Source organism: Gopherus evgoodei, chromosome 1 (genome assembly GCF_007399415.2).
Source record: "Gopherus evgoodei ecotype Sinaloan lineage chromosome 1, rGopEvg1_v1.p, whole genome shotgun sequence".
In the NCBI taxonomy this organism is placed as follows: domain Eukaryota; kingdom Metazoa; phylum Chordata; order Testudines; family Testudinidae; genus Gopherus; species Gopherus evgoodei.
Window position 1 is genome coordinate 352,769,062 of NC_044322.1, and position 21,728 is coordinate 352,790,789.

General features: G+C 46.2%; 1 protein-coding gene across 2 annotated transcripts in view; it reads right to left on the reverse strand.

The window, feature by feature from the left end:
* Positions 1–3,508: 3,508 nt before the first annotated feature.
* MCM10 (minichromosome maintenance 10 replication initiation factor) overlaps positions 3,509–21,728 on the reverse strand; it is a 29,816-nt gene continuing 11,596 nt past the window's right edge. Inside the window, exons 9-21 of one of the 2 annotated variants that reach the window (XM_030567393.1) lie at positions 21,435–21,551; positions 19,159–19,358; positions 17,819–17,919; positions 16,634–16,744; positions 16,430–16,547; positions 15,745–15,964; positions 14,783–14,924; positions 12,705–12,734; positions 12,210–12,328; positions 8,783–8,896; positions 7,765–7,910; positions 7,256–7,298; positions 3,509–5,452 (exon numbers count right to left, since the gene is read on the reverse strand). In XM_030567393.1, the coding sequence (XP_030423253.1) occupies positions 5,369–5,452; positions 7,256–7,298; positions 7,765–7,910; positions 8,783–8,896; positions 12,210–12,328; positions 12,705–12,734; positions 14,783–14,924; positions 15,745–15,964; positions 16,430–16,547; positions 16,634–16,744; positions 17,819–17,919; positions 19,159–19,358; positions 21,435–21,551 (1,545 nt within the window). In that variant the 3' untranslated portion in view covers positions 3,509–5,368. The remainder of the gene's footprint in view (positions 5,453–7,255; positions 7,299–7,764; positions 7,911–8,782; positions 8,897–12,209; positions 12,329–12,704; positions 12,735–14,782; positions 14,925–15,744; positions 15,965–16,429; positions 16,548–16,633; positions 16,745–17,818; positions 17,920–19,158; positions 19,359–21,434; positions 21,552–21,728) is intronic. The other variant, XM_030567479.1, reaches the window with a different exon arrangement.

Consider the following 21,728-nt stretch of genomic DNA (forward strand, 5'->3'; position numbering starts at 1 on the left):
CTTCGGGACCTCTTCTATAGCTCTGATAGTCAGGAGCGTCTGAACCTCCTGTAAGAGGAATTGCTCGTGAGAGGGGTCCCTGAAGAGGGGTGGGGAGGGAAGGTGTGTGGGGGGGGGGAAACAAACTGAAGATGGTATGCCAATTCCACTGTGCATAGGACCCAACGATCTGAGGTTAGGCGGGACCGCGCAGGGAGGAAATAGGAGAGGCAGTTGCGGAAGGGTGGAGAAGGGTCTGGGAAAAGAGACTGGTGCTCCGTCCTCAAACGCACCTTCAAAAGTTTCGTTTGGGCCCCGCCGGTGGTTTAGGTGGGCCCTGATTCTGACCCCCTTGGGGAACAGATTGTCTCCTGCCGTTACCTCGACCACGCCTTCTAGTGAAGTCCTGCCGTGGCCGAGGGTTGGGGTAGGTGCGCTGAGGCTGGGGGCGGAAGGGCCTGCGCTGGGTTACTGGGGTGTTCATCCCCAGCGAGCGAATAATTACTCGATTGTCCTTTAGGCTTTGAAGCCTAGGATCAATTTTGGTCGAGAATAACCCCTGGCCTTCAAAGGGCAAGTCTTGAATTGTCTGCTGCAGTTCATGTGGAAGGCCGGACACCTGGAGCAAGGAGATGCGTCACATCGCCACTCCGAGGCCAGAGTTCTGGCTGCAGAGACCGCTGCATCTAAGGATGCCTGAAGGAAGGTTCTTGCCACCTTTTTTCCCTCTTCCAGTAGGGCCGCAAACTCCTGACGGGACTCTTGGGGAACGAGTTCTTTAAATTTCCCCATGGAGGTCCAGGTGATGTAATTGTACCAGCTCAGGAGAGCTTGTTGATTAGCTACCTGAGCTGGAGGCCCCCCACTGAATAGATCTTATGACCAAACAAGTCTAGGTGCCTGGCCTCCTTGGACTAGGGGGTAGGGGCTTGCTGGCCATGATGCTTCCTCTCATTAACCGATTATACCACCAAGGAACAAGTGTGAGGATGTACATACAGATACTCATAGCCCTTGGATGATACCACGTGTTTCCTCTCCACCCCTCTGGCAGTGGGAGGAATAGATGCCGGGGACTGCCAAATCGTATCCGCATTTGCTTGAATGGTGCAAATAAAGGGCAGGGCAACTCTGGTAGATGTATCTGCCGACAAAATGTCCACCACCGAGTCCTCTATCTCTGGGACCTCCTCCACCTGCAAGTTCATATTCTGCGGCACCCTGCACATACGGTCTTGGTGAGCCCTCAGGTCTATTGGTGGAGGGCCAGAGGAGGATGTGCCTGCCACTGCCTCATCAGGTGAGAAGGAAGAGGAAAGACCAGGAACAAGTGGATCCTGGGGGAGCTCCTGCTGTGAAGGGTCCTGGAGACCAGGATCAGGTACAGGTGGGGCCTGGGTGTCACTCAGAGGGACAGCAGAGTCATCAGTGCCCATAGGACGACGGCTCACGGTTGCCTCAGACATGCAATGGTCAGAGTGGGCTGACCGGGGGGCAGCTGAGGGAGCACCTTGGGCCTGATGGTATGCCCAAGGTGTCCAGAAGGACCATTGAGGTGGACCCTGATCTGGATCTTGACTCTCAGCGTAGGTCTGACTAGCGGCCTCTTTGTCACAACCTTGGACATAATAACCACTCCCCGCCTGAGACGACAACAAATTGTGTCTGGAAGGCCAAGCAGGGGCTGAGAGTCCTTGAGGAGCTGCGGTGTCCCGAACTGTTACGTTGCAGGATGGAACAGGGGAGCAGTGCCGGGACCTTCGGCGGTACCGCGATCGGGACCGATGACTATAGTGGTGCCGGGAGGCCAGCCTGGATCTCGACGAGGATCTACGTCGTTGAGATCGGCTGTGAGAGGATCAGTGCTGGGAACAGTGCCGAGACCCAGATAGGTACCGATCGTACCAGGGTGGCATACGAGAGGCAGAGCAGTGCCATGAGTACGACTGATGCCACGATGGAGAGCGGCGCCAAGACCGGGATTGACGTTGGGACTGGGATTGTCAGCAGGACCAAGATCAGGACCGGCGCTTCTCAGTTACTCCCACGGAGGGAGGTCTCAAGGCAGGTTTGCCTGTTGACTGGATGACCCGCACCAGCGGTGCCGGGGGCTGAGGCAGTCCAGGTTCCGTCAGTGCAATCAGTTCGCATGCGGTGGAGAAGGTCTCTGGAGTGGACGATACACTGAGCTCAACCACAGTGCGCACCGGGGAGCTTTGGCGCACCGGACACAACGGCCCTTGTGGAAATGGAATTGACAGTGCTGTAACTTGTGGGACCGCAACAGATGCCTTGGCCCGGCGATCGGATCTGGGCTGTTGCTCCTGCAGCAGCACGGACGGAGCGGGTGTTTTGTGCTGCTTCCTAGGCCTCAGAGACAGCAAGCGGTGCCGTGATGGTATCAGTGCTGGAGAGGGCCGGTGCCGAGGTTCCTTGACGGTGCTGGAGCGTTCTGGTGCCGAAGGAGTGCTTCGGACCAAGAGAGCTTGTTCTGCACTTGGTACCAAGGGCGCCGGGCTAAGTGCCGCCTCCATTAGGAGCTGTTTCAGTCAAAAGTCCCGCTCCTTCTTCATCCTAGGCTTGAAAGCCTTGCAAACGCGGCACTTATCAGGTAGGTGGGATTCCCCGAGGCACTTCAAGCAGGAGTCGCGGGGATCCCGTTGGCATCGGCTTGAGACATGCCAAGCACGGTTTGAAGCCCAGTGACCAGTACCGGGGTGGAGGAAGGGGGATGATCCCAATCCCCTCCTCCCCAACAACTATATACACTATCTATATACAAAATACTAATAACTATAAGTGTAAAACTAGTAAACTATCTACAACTATCTATAAAGAAAACACGAGGAAAACTAGGGAGGTGGAGATCAGCTACGCTGCGCTCCACAGTTCCAACAACCGTCACGGGTGGTAAAAGGAACTGAAGGGGCGATGGGCTGGCAGTATATATCCGGCACTACTCCAGGGGGCTACCCAGCCGATCCATCGAGTGTTGCTAGGGTAAAAATCTTCCGACGAACATGCATGCGGCGCACGCACACCTAATTGGAATCAATATGAGCAAGCACTCGAAGAATGTGAATTTTTCATACCCCCGAGCAACACAGCTAGGCAGATCTACATTTGTAGATCACGGCCTAGTGGTAATTTCTGTAGTGATAGATTTTGTGCATAGGCACTGAACTCCTACCAGTCTGAGGCCATGTCTACACATAGGGCTTGTCGCTGATGTAGGAAGTCCACATCCCAGAGCAATTGTAGCTAGGCTGATGGAAGCATTAGTCTGCTGACATAGCTATGTCTACACCAGGGCAAGGTTGGCATCGTTACGGCACTCAGAGGTGTGGATTTGTCACATGCCTGAGCTTATGGCTACGTCAACCTGAATTTTAAGCCCTGGCCTGAAAGAGAGAATATTGTTTAGCCAGTTCCTCTCAGTCACCAATCAAGTATGTACTTGGGTAAACCAAGTACTTTAGCTCCTTGTGTCTGTCAACCTGCCTAAAAGAATTGATCAAAAACCAAAAGCTCTTCAGGAGTTATCATTTATTGCAATACAAACTAACATTTAAATCCCTGGAGCTCTTTATTGTGCAGTGTATTTACAAAGATTCCGAGAGACACCGAAGTGTCACAATTAAATATTTACAATCGTCAATAAATGGCAGCCCCCGCTTGTCAGCTGTTCCACACAATGGATTAAAGGCAATGATTCTGAACCTCATAGGATGGGCAAGACAGAAGGCAACAGCACCAACTGGGGACACTAATTGTTTCAGGGTGCACAGAGAAGTCTTTATAATTCAAGTTACTTACTCCTCATCTGCACATCTTGTGCAAAAGAAGGTAATATGAGAGCTTTCAACCGAGAAGTCCACTGGACATGTTCGGGTGTGCCTACCTGACGGAGCCTATGTTGGCACAGATATGTCAGTATAGCTCCCAGCGTAGATGCAGCTTTTACATCAACAGATTTTCTGTTGGTGAAGGAACACCATCTCCCCGAACAGCAGCAGCTACATAGACAGAAGTGCTCTTTCTTTAACATAGCTGCATCAGCTCTAGGGGGTTTATCGACACAGCTGTTGGTCTGGGAATGGTTTTTTTGGACCCCTGACCAACGTAGTTATGCTGACATACCTTTTAAGTGTAAACCAAACCTTATGTTGTCTCTGGGAGTTTGGTCTGAACGTTTACAATTATATTCATGGTTTTAGGAACCTGACGGACCCTGATGCCACAAACCATGGCTCTGCCAAGGAGATTGTCAAATAGGGTAACATTTGCCAAACACAACCAGTGCTTCTAGGGAAACTCTGCAGGAGACCTGGCACTGGTAAGCTCACGCAGCTCAGTGTGAAGCAGATCATATTCCACAAACGGCTGCTTCACATTCAGGCCCTACAGGGTCCTAAAGACTGTGGTATTTGTATCCATTAAAAAAATATTTAAAAAGTCTAGAAAAAGGGTTAAAAGCTATCTAAAATAATCTGTTATTTGTCTGCTCATTAGAGCCACTGACAAAATATTGGCTGATTCATTAAAAGAATTTAAAATTTACCATTTTATAAGTGGCACATTCTGGGAGTGCAGTTGTAAAGATAACATGTTATCTGTCGACACCGGGCAGCCTAGACGCATGTGGTGCAATCAGCTGGAAGGCAGGGGTGCCACTTTCAAAACCACCTGAATGGCTTAGATGAAAGTCAAGTGCCTATGCCACTCAGGCACTTTTGAAAACTTTACACATTAAGAACTCACACAAACAGCTTGAAATTTGCCCTGTGGATTTCTGGAAACAATGGAAAGTGTCATGCCACATCATGTACCTCTATAAGTTCAACCTGCTATATGCTGCTGCTTATGCACCCTGTAACAATGTGACGTAATACATCCTAGGACTGGAATAGCTGAATTAAGACACCATGATGGATGTGTTCCCCATGATGGACCACTATATGAACGACAGACATGCTACAAGTACTTGCAGACTGTTTCAAAGGTCCCTCCAAGATCATAATTGTTTACATCTTACGAGTCCGGTGGGGTAGTTCTAATGAAATGTTCTATACACACTTCAGGATCCAGAGGAAACCACTTAGTTCAGATTCCATGATACTAGATGTCTCTTCCCTAAATTAAATAATGTAAATAGCACTTTCCTAAGAATGGGGCATGAACAAGACATTCACGTGAGGTTTCTTCAATCAGTTTAAAAAGTTCAAACCTGGCCATTCCAATCCGTACACTGGAGGAAAGACCTTGTCCCAAGAAATCGATTGCCTCGCTTGTTTGTTGCAAAACCCAGCACCTAGTTGCTTTATGATAAACAACTGATTCATCTGGAGACAAAAAAAATGAGGGATGTGTTGTGAAAATCACTGGTGGATTACTTCAGGCTATTAAGAAATTTGGGTTGCTCTTCCCCTCTTGGTAAAAGCGTTTCTCCACCAATCTTCGGACCTTTCTTCTCCTAGAAACATACAAAGGAAGATTTAAATCCAAGCTAAGTCAGCTGCAATATAACATCATCAAAAGAGTCATGGGTGGGCTAAATTATCTGAATAAGTATAATTTTTATGGTTTATGTAGATAATGTTTCAAGAGTTCCTACAGACAATCCTGCAAACGCAACCTCCCACCATGCCCATTAACATAAGGAACAAACACAACAAAAAGCAAAGAATAAACTAAGGATGGCAAAAAATACAGAAACATACAATTCTGAGGCATAATAGTGGAGGTTTGGTAGTCCCATACCAGGATTTTACACATGCACACTACAAAGCCTAGTGAAAATTGTGTGAGTTGAAGGGAAACCATCTAGTTAACATTCTTTCTGCTTTTTCAACCCAAACACAACAACATCACCATGTTAGTTCATGAAAAATGAATTTGGAAAATGAAATTGACTAGAAACTGGCTGTGAAACACAAAAGTGAAACTGACCAGTCTGTTTTCACTATCAGAACTGTTCCCTTCTTACATTTCTCCAAAACAGCATGCATAGTGAAATGTTAAAACACAAAAATCTTAGGTATCTAAAAATCTAAAGTGATATTTGTAAGCAAGGCAGCAGTATAATTTTATGTTTACAACAGTATCATTTTTAAACGGTCAGTAACCCTTCCATTACAGGACAGCCATCTGAACCTGGAATTCCCTGGCTTTTGTTGGTCTAAGTCAGTGGTTTTCAATCTATGGTCCAAGGATCCCTGGGGTTCCGCAGACTATGTCTAAGGGATCCATATGAAAGGTGACTATGAAAATAAAGGCATTCCATTTTTTGGATCAATCAGAAGTACTGTACGTGAATTCCCCATCTACAGGTCAAAACCTGGAAGTGTTGCCATTACCATAGAAGCCCACAGTTTAGTGCCCTTTTTGACATGTCAAATGCAGTGCTGAGTACATGCAACTTTTGTAACTGAATTCTGTTCAGTTGGTTTTCAGTCTAAGACTTCTGTGTTAGGAGTCTGTGGACCACAGGTTGAATTTCCAAAGGGACCTGTACCTCCGTTCAAAATGTTTTAGGGGTCCGCAAATGACTAAAGGTTGAAAACCACTGGTTTAAAGGTACATCATGGAAAAACAAAGCTGTCATCATAAATTTGCATTAATATTTACGTGGAATGTACTACCTCCTTTAAGGGACAGGCAGGAACTCAAACCAAAGCAGCCTGGCTGTAATCAAGGGGGCTTTCCCTGGGGCTGGCCTCTTTAAATAGGATAAGGAAGTTGAACCGGGGCGAGGGGACTAGAAGCATTGTAGACTGCAATGGGTGGGTCGTGCTCTCTCTCAGGGTCCAGGAGACCAGCCTGACCAGGCTCAGAGACTGCTTTGTGGACTTGCAGTTTGGGAGCTCTGAGCCAGCAACCTGAGGTAGGCAGTATGCTCCTTCCATTTTGTTAGTTTGTGTTTGGTTTCCCCTCGTCCGTGAATTTACTGATGCCAACTGGAGAAAGTAAGGCTGGGCACATCTGCAGCACCACACCTGGCCATAAGGGGGCGTACAGTGATGGCACAGGCCTTTTACCATTCAACATATGGACAAGTCAGTCTCCACATCTTTGCACTACCGATACTTCTGGAGGAGTGGAAAGGTTTACATCTTACCGTAGCGTGTGGTGGTCTGGGCCCTGGCTATTTTTTAAACGGAGAAGTTGTCCCGTTCTTAGACAGCTCAGATTAGTGCCAAAGCAAAGCCTGGGAAAACCTGCTAACAAAAGCAGCCCAATTTACACTGTGCAACAGAAAGCATTGGCCCAGGCTTACCTTGAGCATTCCATCGCGTTCCCATTTGAAGAGGCCACAGGCGCTGAAACAGGAAGATGGAGTGTTAGGACTTCTCTTCATGTACAGCAGTGCAGCTGTTGCCGTTTAATGAAAAAGGCTACTACACCGACAGGAGAGTCTCCCGTCAGCATAGTTAATCCACCTCCACGAGAGGCGGTAGCTATGTCGGTGGGAGAAGCTGTCCCGCCCCCATAGTGCTGTCTACACCGGGAGGTTGGGTGGGGATAACTGCATTGCTCAGAGTTGTAGATTTTTCACACCCCTGAGCGATTTAGTTAAGCTGATATAAGTTTGTAATGTAGATTTGGGGTTAGTTTGGTGCCCTGTACAGAGGATCTCTAGCTAACCCAAATCCCTCCCATAATGTTTATCAGTAGGGAGTGACAGTTTGGGCATTAGCACATATTAATGTTACTGGGATAAAGCATCCTCAGATTATTAGCTAGTGCAACTGAACCTGTCAACATATTGCAGGAAGCCCCTCCTACCTGCAGGGCTTTTTTGGTAGCCTGTCAAGAGATAAGGCTCTGTTTCCACAGGGACACTTGAAGAATCGCTTGACACCATCATGCCAGTGGTATTCATGATTCTCCTTCACACACGACTCTAGGAGCTTGAAATAGGTGTATTTACACTGCAAGGAGAGAGAGAGAGAGAGAGAGAGAGAGAGAACACTATGAGAGAAGCAGAGACACTAAGTGAAAGTGGTGTTATTCTGCTGTCCAAGGAGAAGAGAGTGTTCATTCAGGATCAGCAGGATGCCCCCCGCCCACCTCCCGTTCTTGCATGCCCAGAGAGAATGGCCCACTTGATAACATCACTGCCTCCAAACCCTTGCCATTCTGCCCCTTTCCCTTCTTCACTATCACCTTTTGTCACGTTTGGCCCAACTCCCTGCAAAGTGCAGAGTACAGATAGCAGTGAAAGTATGTCAGCGGTTCAAACTATTCAGGCAGAAAGAAATTTCCCCCTGCCCCACGGCATTTTAAATGATGGTAAAACACCACCTCTGCCTTCCAAATGGAGCCACTGAAATGCAGATTAAAGAATCTAGTCGTTAGGATGCATTTTGCTATGTTCCAAGGCACCTGAGCTCATTCTTCACCCAGTCCTAGAATACTCCAGAGTCCAGCACAAAGTCAGACTGGCAAGAATTAGGAGAGACTATCAAGAAGTCTTATCTAAGTGAAACAACCTGGTAATGAGCTGCTTCCCCAGAGTGACTCATATGTTGGGAACCCATTGGCACACAAAGGGGCACTTAACTTTGCTTCTGGAAATATCAAATGCAATACCAAAGTCTGTGCTATTTCACCAAAGCTCTAACTCCCTCAATATCACCCACCGCTCCAGCTGGTATAATCAAGAACATTCATAAGGATCAAGTGGTTTTCTTGCTAATCACCAATCCAAGCTTCAGCAGAGATAGCAGCTGAACTCCTCACTCAAATCCAGTTTAAACCAGTTTGCATGCTCCATGCACCTACCTACTCCAGGGTCACTCACCGTTTTACACGTCACAACCCGACACTTCACTTCTTTAATGTTCTTCATCTTCTCTTCCAGTTGTTCTTTTTTCATCAGAGGTTCAAAGTAAAGTTCCTGCAGCTCAGCCTCAGCCTGCCAGAGCACAAGAGAGGCACTGTTGTCTGATATACAAACAGAACACCTAGAAACAGTGCAAGCAGTTCCACATCTAGTGGGTTGGCCAGGATGGCTACATCCTGCCCTGGAGAGACTGAAATCTCTGAAAGACAGATGAATGTTCAGAAGCTCCGAATAATCCATTTCGTGTGCGCTCCTTGTTTGAAAAAGTACAGTATATAATGCACATGCTGCATTTCACCCACTGCTGAAATTCAGCCATCTCCCAGGTAGATCTCAGATGCTGTTTAAGAGCTAACACATAACTTGGGTACAGTACTCACTTTTTGTACTGAAGTGTAAAGTGCAGGGAGGCATGCAGGATGACCTGAACTGGAATTTGCCCAGGCCACCATAGTCAGCATTCAGACTCTTACGAAGAGTGCCGTGAGATCTTTACCGATTAGTATCTCAAGCTGCACAGTGCCCCTCACACCATCCTGGGGAGTTTTTACAGTACTGTTACCTAGTGAGGTGGTGGAATATCCATCCTTAGAGTTTTTAAGGCCCGGCTTGACAAAGCCCTGGCTGGGATGATTTAGTTGGGGATTGGTCTGGCTTTGAACAGGGGGTTGGACTAGCTGACCTCCTGAGGTCTCTTCCAACCCTAATCTTCTATGATTCTACGATACTGACTCAGATGAAAGAGCGCCATCTACTGGATCACCTGCACCACTGCCCACATTTTATTCAAAGGCTTGGGCTCTGCAACCGCTCTGCCTGCAGTCATGGTTACAACACAGAAGTGGATTGAAATAGGCATGTGTCCATTTTCTGGAGAGCAAAGTGACTCCATAGATATGAATATTTGCAATAGCTGGCCTGCTATAAAACAACTGCTTAGATTATAAGCTCTTTGGGACAGGGACTGTCTTGTTCTGTTTGTCCAGCATCTAGCACAATGGGGTCCTATCCCATGACTGGGGCTCCTGGTGCTGAAAACTGACACTCTCAGTTGTGCACAGGGGAGAAGTAGATTCCAGAGAAACCTCAATCCCCTTATGCTTTATAGAAAGGGAGAGATGGAGGCCACATGGATGGAGAATGGGTGGGGAGCGAGCCAGACTGGAGGAAGAGGAAGAAGGCCACAAGCTGATGTTCTGTTAGCACAGAGTGCATGTCAGGCAGGTGGGGACAGACAGGGTGCTAGATGGCAGCTAACTGCAGAAGAGTGAGTAAAGGGAAACAGGGACCAAGGCTGACAAAGTGTAAATGCCCTCATACTAGGAACTAGTCCAGCTTCGGTGTTTCAAGTCTCTGGCTCTGACTTTAGATCAAATTTGATCAGTTTAGCAGTAAAATGACAGGGAGTAGCTCAAATCCTCCTCTCAGGGTAAATCTACGCTGCTGCCAGTGGTGTAATTTCCAGCATAGGCAGACACTCCTGCACTAGCTTTGATCAAGTCAGCGCTATAAACATAGCAGTGCAGCCAGCATGGCATGGGCCAGCTGCTTGAGTACATACCTAGGGTCTCAGACAGGACTGTCTGCGGGGTGGCAAGCCCATCCCGCCACTGCTACCCTGCTATTTTTAGCATGCTAACTCGAGCAAAACTTGCGGGGGAATGTCTACTTGAGCTGGAAGTTACAGCTCCTGCCACAGTGAAGACACATCCGCAGTGGAGACCCAAAGTTCAGGAGAGATATTCCAGATTTACACCAGCAGCAGCAGAACAGAATTTGGAGCTATGCGAAGTCAGCCTGGGCTCTCAAAAGCCTTGTCAGCCACACCAGAGAATCACATAATTGCAACCAGCACTGTGTTTTCATTGGCTTTTTGCACCTCATGCAGCTTGAACAATGATGCTAGATTAGTCCGTTTTACCTCCTAGCTTTCATATATTATTACTCCTGAGGGAATTCTGCACCAAAATATTAAAAACTCTGCACACAATATTTTAAAATTCTGCATATTTTATTTGTCAAAACAACACAATATAATCACACCAGTTTCAATTATTTTGGTAATTTATTTCAAAATACCTGTCAGCAACTATGTCAGACACAAAAAAATCAATCCCCTCAGAATAGAGAGTTAAAGAAACTCCTATGACAACCTAGTTCCTGTTTCTCTGCCCCCTTCCCTCCAGAGCCAAGCCGAGGGACCAGACACCCACACACCCTCCACCAGAGCCCAGCTGCAGGGTACTCCCCCAGCCAAGACACCTGCATCCCCTACCCCCCAGAGCGCAGCCACAGGGCAGCCCCCAGAGCCCAGATACCTGTACCGCCTACCCCCTCCCCCTGGCCTCCCGATGCACAGCCGCGGGGCAGCCCCCAGAGCCAAGACACTTGCACCCCCTCCCCCCAAAACCCAGCTGCAACCCCCACCCCAAGCCCAGACACTCACACCCCCCTTCTCCCAGAACTCAGCTGTGCCCCCCGCAACCCAAACACCTGCACTCCATCTTCCCCCAGAGCCAAGCTGCGAGCACCCTCCCAGACACCCTCATCCCCTACCCCCAAGAGCCCAGTCACAGGGCACGTCCTCCAGCCTAGACACTCAACATCCCTTTGCCCCCAGAACCCAGCAACAGCCCCCCAGCCCAGACACCCACCCCGCTCCTTCCCCAGAGCCGAGCAATGCCCCTCCCCGCCCTCCGAGCCCAGACACTTGCACCTCCTCTCCCACAGAGCCCAGCCACAGGGTCCACCCCCAGCTCCAACACCCTCACCCACTACCCTCCAGAGCCCAGCAGCAGGGCAGCCCCCAGCCCAGACATTTGCACCCCTTCTCCCCCAGAGCCCAGCCCCAGCCCAGACACTTACAACCCCTCCCCCAAGAGCCCAGGGATCCAGAGGGAGAAAAAACCTGATGCTGGGTCATTTCCTACCCATGGCTTCCTTCCTTCAGCCAGGAACTGCAGCTGCTGGGATTCCTCCAGCTCCCTCCCCGTCCCTGTCCCTCTGGCATGTGAGCTGGGCTCTGCTGGGTTGAGCAGCCCCTAGTGGCAGCCAGCAGCTCTGCAGTCCATTTCTGTAGAGGGTGGGGCGGGAAGAAAATTCTGTGCAGAACATTAATTTCTGCACACATTCTGCATTGTGCAGTGGCACAGAATTCCCCCAGGAGTAATATTCACACAATGCTGCAGTGTCTACAAGGGAATGTGGAAGTTCAAACAAACAGATTTCACTGGAATTTTTTTAAATTGTGGAAACATTTCTATTCAATGTAGATTTTGTAAAAGCTCATGTACCCCTCACCTAGGTTTGGACATTAGAGTGTCTAATTATTTGTAATGATCCTGAACTTTAACTCTCATTGCCAGTATATGTACAAAGCACTTACCTCCTTAAGTACGCCCACATGCTTGGACTTGGCATTCAGGATTTTCTGGAACTCTTCAGACTCCAGATATGCCAGCTGTTCTCGACGTTTCTTTTGGGCAGGTTCTAGTTCATTGGCAGCTAGAGAAACAAGACAGGTTTGCTGTTTATGCCACAAGGTGAGCTTAAAATCATGCTCTGCTTTCTAAGCATAACCATCCTTTTGTACTTTACAAATAACAAGCACTCGAAGCGATGTCTCAAGTGGTATGAAATAACATTTTGTAAAGAAGAAGTGAATGACAATAGGATGTGTAATTAGTGCAGGAGCTACAGATCTTAGGCCAACTTCCAATCCGATCACAAGAGAAAATAAAATGCTACTAACAATGTCAGCTTCCTCTTCTGCGGATCTCAAAGCACTTTACAAACAGTTAAGCCTCACAACACTTTTATGAGATTGGTATTATTCCCATCATACAGAGAGGCAAACTCAACCAGAGGTTAAGTGACTTACCAGAATTCACACAGCACATCAGTAGCAGAGCTGGAAGGAAAAGTTAGGAATCACTCTCACACTGTAACCACTAAATCACTTTCCTTGATGAGATTTAGCCAAGTATGCAATTTGTCTACAATTACAAATACTATAAAACCTTAGACAATGGGAGGAAAACAGGCCTAGAACAGCAGGTATTGCACACACAGAGTGAGGCTCCTTGCCCGAGTAGGATCAAAGCCCAGTGTATTCTGTACCAAGCTGGACCTAAATTCTGCAGTATTATCCCTGGATTCTGCAGAACATTGGTGCAGCAGACTAGAAATTCTGCAGCAGCCTCATTAAAATGAAGAGGCTTGTAACCAATTAACTATGAAGATCAATCAGGATAGCAAAGTGCTTGTTACCTATTGGGATAGTCAGTTTATGATAAGCCCAGGTTTGCAATATGCTGCACTGCTGACAGCCAGCAGCGCTGGGGAAGTTGTTTGGGGAGAATGAGGAGCAAGCTGAAGATTTCGGCAGCCTTACACAGACATGATACTGAAGAAGCCAGGGGCAGTGCTGTAGGGTAAGTAAAGCGGCAGGAAGTATTTCTGCTAAAATGATCAACAGCAAAGTAGTCAGCAATAGTGACATTTACATGCATCCGATGAAGTGGGTATTCACCCACGAAAGCTCATGCTCCAACACGTCTGTTAGTCTATAAGGTGCCACAGGACTCTTTGCTGCTTTTGCAGACCCAGACTAACACGGCTACCCCTCTAATAATTTACAAGTGAGATTTTCAACAACGCCGAACTGACTTAGGAACACAATTCCCTTTGCCCTTCAAAGAGACTTGTGCATACCTCATTCATCATGATGGACTGTTAACTCCGAAAACGAAGGATGACATTTTAGGATGGGATTAGGAGATTTAGGAAAAGAAGCCTCTCAGAGTCCGTGGGACTCCTGTTCCTACGTCAGTTGGGCACATTTGGAATTCCCAGCCTAAATTGTCATCTCTTGATTTCAGAGTTAACACTCCATTATGACAAATGGAGCAGTGCGCATTTCAGGGAAACAGGGACAACTGTGAGGCATTATACAACGCTTTGCTCTGCTAGAACATCTTCCTGTCAATGATTGCAACATACTTGATATGTTCATGAATAAATATGTTGATGTTTCTAAAGTACTCTCAGCTCTTGCATCATATATGATCCAGGAGCACTTAGTAACTTAGACACATTTAAAAAAAAAAATCACAACTAGAAGTCATGACTAGGTTAAAGATTTAAAACCAGATTACAAATTTTGTGTTTCTATTCCTTCCAACAGAAGGAAATCCAATAACACTCATACTATTTTTAATTTTTAAAAAAATTCCAGGCATGATCTCTGACAGATTAAATCTAACAGAATGCTGAGTATTTAAAGATAGTGATCCAATACCATTTCAGATACATTTCATAATGCAACAAGACAATTGGAAAGATAATATTGATATCTATTTTAATAGTCCACTCCGAGTGGAATTTCCACTATTAGATAAAAAGGGAAATCACTGAGCTACTGTTCCACATAATGCAAAATGAGCAAACCAAACTCAGAAGAAAAGAGCACTGCTTTTATACAGAAGCCCAGTAATTTGCTGCTTTATTATTATTTAGATTGCATGATATTGGGCAAGTCCTTTAGTCTCAGTTCCCTATCTGTGAAACTGAGTCAGACTTCCCTCCCTCGGGAGGGTGCTGGGAGGATAAATTCATGAATGTTTGGGAGGTGCTAAAGTACTATGGTTACGGGAACCATAGACGATGAATATACGAGGCTGGAGCTATTGAAGTCTAGAGCTTTCAGGGTCTCTTTCCATAGCAGCAGGATACCCAACCTTTGTCACCAGATCCATCATGGAATTAGGCCTTTTAAAATCAGGTTTAAAACCTGTTTTAGTTCCAAATCTCTTTGACCCAATGTGTGATTTTAGTTACAAAAGTAATTCAGCAGCAGTTGCTGAGCTGAACATAGTCAGTCATAAAGCACCTGGTGATACTTGGAGGGTAGTGTGTACAACGCACTCATTTGTTAGAGTCAGTTCTCTGCTTTCATACCTTGTGATGAGGGGATATTTTTCTCAACTCTCTCCATGATCTCCAGAACATCGGCAAGATCAGATTGTTTCCGTTTAACACTGTTTGGGTTGGTTTTATTGAGGATTTGGCCTTTTGCTCGCAGTCTGTTTATAGCAGCCAACTAGAAAATGGGAACTAAATGTTAATGCTGAACACACGTATCCAAGGTCACACATTCCTAATTCCAGGGCAGATTGGAAAATGTCAACTGGAAGAGGCAATAAGGTGTTCTAGACTGAGCATGGGCATCCCAACCAAATTCTAATCCCAACTCTGCCATTTCCTAGTAGTGGAGCATTTGCCAAATCTCCCAACCTCTGACTCAGTTTCCCAATCTGTAAAATGAGGCAGACAATTCTCATTGGCATATTACGGGGCTACATGTCTGAGATCCAGACGAAGATGCTGCACAAGATAGAGAGGAGCTAGAACAAAGAAAATTGCATTTTCAAAGCAGCAAGGAAACAGCACTGGAGATTTCTGTATAAATCACTCTAATAACTGGGCACTAAAAGAAACTTGCAGATAAGAACATAAGAACGGCCATACTGGGTCAGACCAAAGGTCCGTCCAGCCCAGTATCCTGTCTACTGACAGTGGCCAATGCCAGGTGCCCCAGAGGGAGTGAACCTAATAGGTAATGATCAAGGGATCTCTCTCCTGCCATCCATCTCCACCCTCTGACAAACAGAGGCTAGGGACACCATTCCTTACCCATCCTGGCTAACAGAGAGTTTCTTTAGCAGATATCCTACCACTTTGAATACTTACAAAAAGACATACTAGTAGCATGTGTCTTGGAAACTAACAGCTAATAGGAATTAGAAGCTTACAGTGGGGCACAACAGAGTTTAACAGGTTGATCTCAGAAATCAAGGCTGCATGTTGCAACATGACCCATGTCAGGAGCTCAAAGTCCAACTGTTCCAAGGGATTGTTACCTTTTTAGCTTCTGCTAAACCATTCAATTTTGGTACTGGAGGTGGGGAATCATCAAAGAAGAGGATGTCATCGCCCTCAGTGAAGCCTATCCCCAGCCTGGGTGCTTGAGGGGTTGACATTTTTGCAGCTTTGGGAAATTCAGCCCCTGGGGTGGGAGAGCAGAGCCCTGAGGAGGATGGCAAAGCTGGGCTATTGGTTTTTGTTGTATTCTGAAGAAACCTAAAAGAGGAAAAAACACTGTAGTCATAGGTCATCCTGGCAAATCAAAAAGCTCGAAATAGTACAATTGACTTTAGAAGACATGTTGTAAGCCATTGTTCAATGAAAGAGGCCTTGCCTGCATTGCTATAAAAGCATTCTGCATGTCACCCAATTGCATAGCAGAGTTAGGCCGGTCAGTTTCCTTTTAATCAGAGCTCAAACCACTTTGCACACATTAAGGCTCAGTGCAACCCTGTGAGGTAGGTAAGTCAGTCACAGAGTAGGCAGGTCCCAGGAATCATAGTTCTCATTCTCCCTGCTTTATCCTTTCTGGTTCTCAGGCACAATGCTGAGGCGTATGGCTGTTCATTGAAATAAGCCTCATGATATTCCTGGTTAGATTAGGTTTTATAAAACTTTAAACCTTCCCACCCTACAGGACAGTCTGCCTGTAAAACATCAGCAGATGCTGGAGAGTTTTACCGCCTCTGTATATCTTCTGATCGCTTTTTTCTGGCCTCCAGCATTTGCTGCTTCTGTTGTTTGAGCAATGCTGAAGCGGAGATAGACTGGAAAGCAGATCCTTGCTTCCCTCGAGCCTCTGAAATAAATATACAGACACTGAGACTTGCAAGGAATGAGCCAAGGCTCTGCAAAGGGGAGTATTATGGGAGTACTTGGACATACCTGCTGCATCTGCTTTGGCCAAGTGTTTGCAGAGGTTTCGTGCTCCAAAGGTTGGCATTGCCAACAATTCTTTGAACTCATCAGTACACGGCATGGGTCTCTTCGCCATACCTGGAGCAGTGCACAAAAAACCCAACAGACTCAGAACCAGGAAGGGAAATGTAGGTCTGGCTTCAGCACTCACACTTAATGCATCAGACATTTCTAACAAGAGAATTGCTATGAAACCTAATATTCAGTGCTCACATATTACTCTCATTTTAACAGAGGTCACAAATTAGCTTCCCAAAATGCCACCTGTTTATTTTTGGTACTTAGATGGGCCCATTACTCTAGTATCTGAGCACTTCACTATCTTTAATGCATTTATCCTCACAACACCCCTGAGAGGTAGGGACGTGCTATTATCCCTGTTTTACAAAGGGGGAATTGAAGTAGAGGGATACAAAGTGACTTGTCCAGCATCACACAGAAAGACACCAACCGGAGCAAGCAATTGAACCAAGTCTTCCAAGTCCCACACTAGTGTCCTAACCACTAGACCAGCCTTCCTCTCTCCCCTGGCAGCCCAACAAGGACTATCCTATTTACAGAAAGGGAAACGGCAGCAGAGAGGTTAAGTGACTTGCTCAATGTCATGGAAGAAGTGTCTCAGAGCCAAAATTAGAACTCTGAGGTCCTCACCTCCCAGGACTGTGGAGGGACCACCACAGAATGTCTCTCTTCGGGATATACTCAATGTCCCTAGATATCATGAACACCCTATTTCCAATGGTTCAAGTCCTTTGTTTTCAGCCTAGTGATTCACAACTGGAGATCTTAGAACTACCACTGCTCCCTCAGTCTAGCAGGGACTTTTTCATGCTGGCCAAGGACTCGATGGAGCAAGTTCCAGACTTGGCCAGTAATTTTCTGTTCCAGAGCTATGTGCACGTGGGAGGTTACATAATAAAAGGGAGGTACAAAACATACTCGGAAGAAAGCTGGACAATCTCTGGGCAGCTTTTTCCCTGCAGCTGTGATACCAGGGGGAGGAGTTTCGATCATTTGGGGAAGTGAATTCAGACTGGCCATCTTTGTAACTACAGAATTTCCCAGAGGCTCTAAACTAGCTCACACATCTTGAGCTCCACAGACATGTCACACTGCAGGCGGAAAGCATGTGATGGGAAAAAAGAAAGTTACCTATTTTCTCTCTAGTTTCCTGTACAATCGCGTCGGTTCCTTTTACGACCAGATTCGTGAGAGTGGTTTGTATCTTCTTCTTAGGGGCTGCAGCTGCTGCACTACAGAGACAAAACCCCACAAGACGTGAAGCAGTAAAGGGTGAGGAGAGGTACTGGAGTTTGAGTCTCAGCTCAGCAACTCCCCAAATGCTCCAATTACCCATCACTCACTCTGAGCAGATGCTTCCCTCACAAGTAGGGACATTGTGCTGTAATCTTTTGTATCTCAAAGACTTGGGGTTTCTATTTCTGTCTCGATTTAGATATACACTTCTGAGTATTAAAGAGACACAGAGACTTTGATAAAATCTGGCTAATATTAGCTCCAGAAAAAGACAAGAGAGATTGCTACATACAGCCACACATGTCATTTAATGAGGTAATCAGGTAGCATGGTTAGGAGAATCCTAAGTGATTTGCAAGTATTGGGCATGATCCAGCTTTCGCTCAAGTCAATGGGAATCTTTCCACTGCTGACTTCACTGGGATTTAGAAAGGGTCCAATTAAGGCTCAGAATTCATGTGACGTAGCAACCAGATACATACATAAGAGGGGTAGCCATGTTAGTCTGGATCTGTAAAAAGCGACAGAGTGTCCTGTGGCACCTTATAGACTAACAGAAGTATTGGTGCATAAGCTGCTCATGCATCTGACGAAGTGGGTATTCACCCACAAAAGTTTTTGCTCATAGACTAACAGAAGTATTGAAGGTGCCACAGGACTCTGTCACTTTTTACAGATACATACAGTTCACTTCGTCCACCACTCCCAGGTGCGAGGCAGTAGCTATTTAATAACACACAGCAACATCTTATCATTTAGGTTAGAAAGTGAAAAACACAAGCTCCAGGGATGTGTCATCAGAATGTAATTACCCAAAATAGCATTTGGCCAGGACACAGTGGTTAAAAAAATGCCCAGAGAGCTTTCATGACTTAAATGCTCAGGACTTAAGCTTTATCCCTCCTTTGAAAGAGAGCAGCACAGCACCCTCAGCCTCACAGTGCAGTAAGGCTTTTCAGGTAAGCATATCACATACCAATTCATCAACACCACCTCAAGGATAGGAAGATGTTTTCCATCCAAGCACTGCCTCTGCTTACCTTGGGTGGCCAAGCAGGCTCTCTGCCAAACATGGCGTGGCTCAGAGCAGTTTGATTCCTGTTTGGTTAATTTTTAGTTAACCCAAAGGAATGCTGGTCTCTTTAAAGATAACTTCAGACACACTTACACGTAGTTAGGAAGGGAATTCGATCAAAGAGCCAAAGGTTACAAGGAAATTAACCAGTTTCTCTTACACTGAGGCTGCATAGGCTGCCGAAGAAACACCTCCATAGTAAAACCCATCCTGACAGAGCCTCTCCTTCAAGCTGGGATTTTTGCGAGCTATCCTTTTTGGAGCACGGCCACTGGAGAAGCTAGACTGTAAATCTGCCCGCTTCGAGCTGAGCCTCTTGTACTGGGACTGTACGTGGTACTGACAATATTCACAGTCATTCTGAAGGAAAGAAATAAGGCAGCTCTGTTATTGAAGACTAACTGGAGACTGATAGATAACATTTCCCCTGAGAAAAACAATAATATCTTTTTTGTAACTAAGCTGTGCTTGTACAGACATCATGAGTAACCAGCAAGTACTGAACGTGACCAACACACACACAGGTCTCTACCACTGTGGGTTGAAGGTGTTATAGTGCAGGGATCAGTCACTAGAGGGACACAAGATCCCACACACCGTCTTACATATTCCATTAGAATAGCTCATTCTCAAGTCTACAGGTCCAAGGTTTGACCTCACAGACACCTGGGTCATCAGTATGTATGCGGCCATGGCTCATGACCTTCAAAGTTACATGGCTTCTTTACAAGCACAGACGTGGAAGAAAAGCAACACTAAAAATGAGATGTTTCCTACAGCCATTTAAAAAAGTTTACAGACATGTTTCAATATAAATCCAGGAAAGAACAGAGATTAAAATCAGTGATTGTCCTAGTCTGTCTGTGAATAGCACCCTCCACCCATGGTGTTCATTAACTTTCCATCAAAACTGAAACACCATTATTCTCTATATAGTCCTATGTACAGGGTTTCCAGTAGCAATAACCTCCAGATCAGGTATATTGTGCCTGTTAGCCAACAACCAGTCACCTCCTCCAGCCAGTTTAGCTGCCAGGAAACGTCCTCCCCATGGCTCCTTATTGCTGGCACTAGATGTTTATTGATGCAGTTGCGGTTTAGGATACTGCACACCCATGTCTCCATGTGCTGATGTGTAAGCATGTTCCAATGTTGTTGTAACATCTTATACAATTGCTGTCCTCCTCCATCTCCAAATGCTTCTACCCCACTTCCAATCCTCCCCCATTCCGTTGGTATCCTTCAAGGTTCTGTACCAAGTCTGTACTCTTTTCCTTCTACACCTACCTGTGGGTGCTTGGCTCTGCTCTTACTCTGATGATTCCCCTCTCTCTCCTCATTCCCACATCTGTCTGATCTCTCAGCCTGGATGAACTACCACCAACTAAGACGCCAGTGGAAACTAGAATATTCCCCACACCAGAACCCTCCCTTCTTTACAACACTATACTCTTGATATATGGTCTTGACATCAGAGTTGTGAGCACGTACTGAGTCTTAGTCACATGGGAACAGTTTTCAAGATGCATTTGCTTGTGTATATATCTGTGTAGACCTGAAGCCAAAGATTATCAGAGGGGATGCGCTCTCACAGGTCCCTTGCAGAGATGTCAAAGCTAACATCTTAACATAGCATATAATGGCCAAAGGATATTTAGATTAGATTAAGATTTTATTTCCTCCTTCTTGACCTTCTCACTTTTAATGGGGTAGCCTACCCCTAAAGGCCTGGGGCTGGCCAGTGGGATTTAGTTAGTAGAACCACCTGGGTTAAGAGCAGGTAAGAGCAGGTAAGACAAAAACCTGTCAGGGATGGTCTAGATAATACTTAGTTCTGCCATGAGTGCAGAGGACTAGACTAGATGATCTCTTGAGCGCCCTTCCTGTCCTACTATTCTATGATTCTCCTATAAAGAGCAGCAAGAAGCTGCTGAGAAGCGGGGATGCTCACAGAAAGAGAAACTGCAGGGTCTTTGGGCATAAGATACTTCAGCAGAGGCCTGAGACAGCAGGGAACGGCTTCAGATAGTAAGTAGACTCCAGCAGAGAACCTTGAGTTTTCAGGGAAAAGGCTACAGGAGGAGAAGGCCTGTGAGACCCCAAGCAGGAAGATGAGGAGTCAAGATTTGATGGGGATTTGAGAAACTTTATTTTGAATTCTGTTAATAAATCCTGCCCCAGGGAGGTGAGTTTCTGGCCTTGAGAAGAGTTTTAGCAATTTGATTGAGAGAGCCCTGAAAGATGGGTAAACTGAGGCAAGCCACCTGCAGGCCCATTGACACAACGAATGATACACACACGTTAGTTATAAGTTATGATCCAATAATAATGCACAGAATCAGAGCACTAGCTCTAAGGCACCAGCCAGATTTTCCTTAATCAGTGACCCACAACAGTAACAACTCAGTGACAGCCTAGAGACCAACAAATACATACCAGGTTAACAATCTGGGTACATGGGTCACCATTCTTCTTCCTAGCTTTGCAGGTTCCCAGGTCCAGAGCTTCACCCAAGAGTAAGATCTTCTGGGGATGATCAACAGACAAACACATCTACAAAGAAACAGCACAAAGAGTAAACCCAAGGCTCAATAAACAGATTTTTGGAGAGGGGCTGGATGGGTCAAATGATGGTAATGAAACAGAGCCTTTGATCTCCGGGTCACTGGTTCAGCTCCTGTCTAGGTTGGTAGTGACCAAATGTAATTTACCACAGGACAGCAAAGCCAG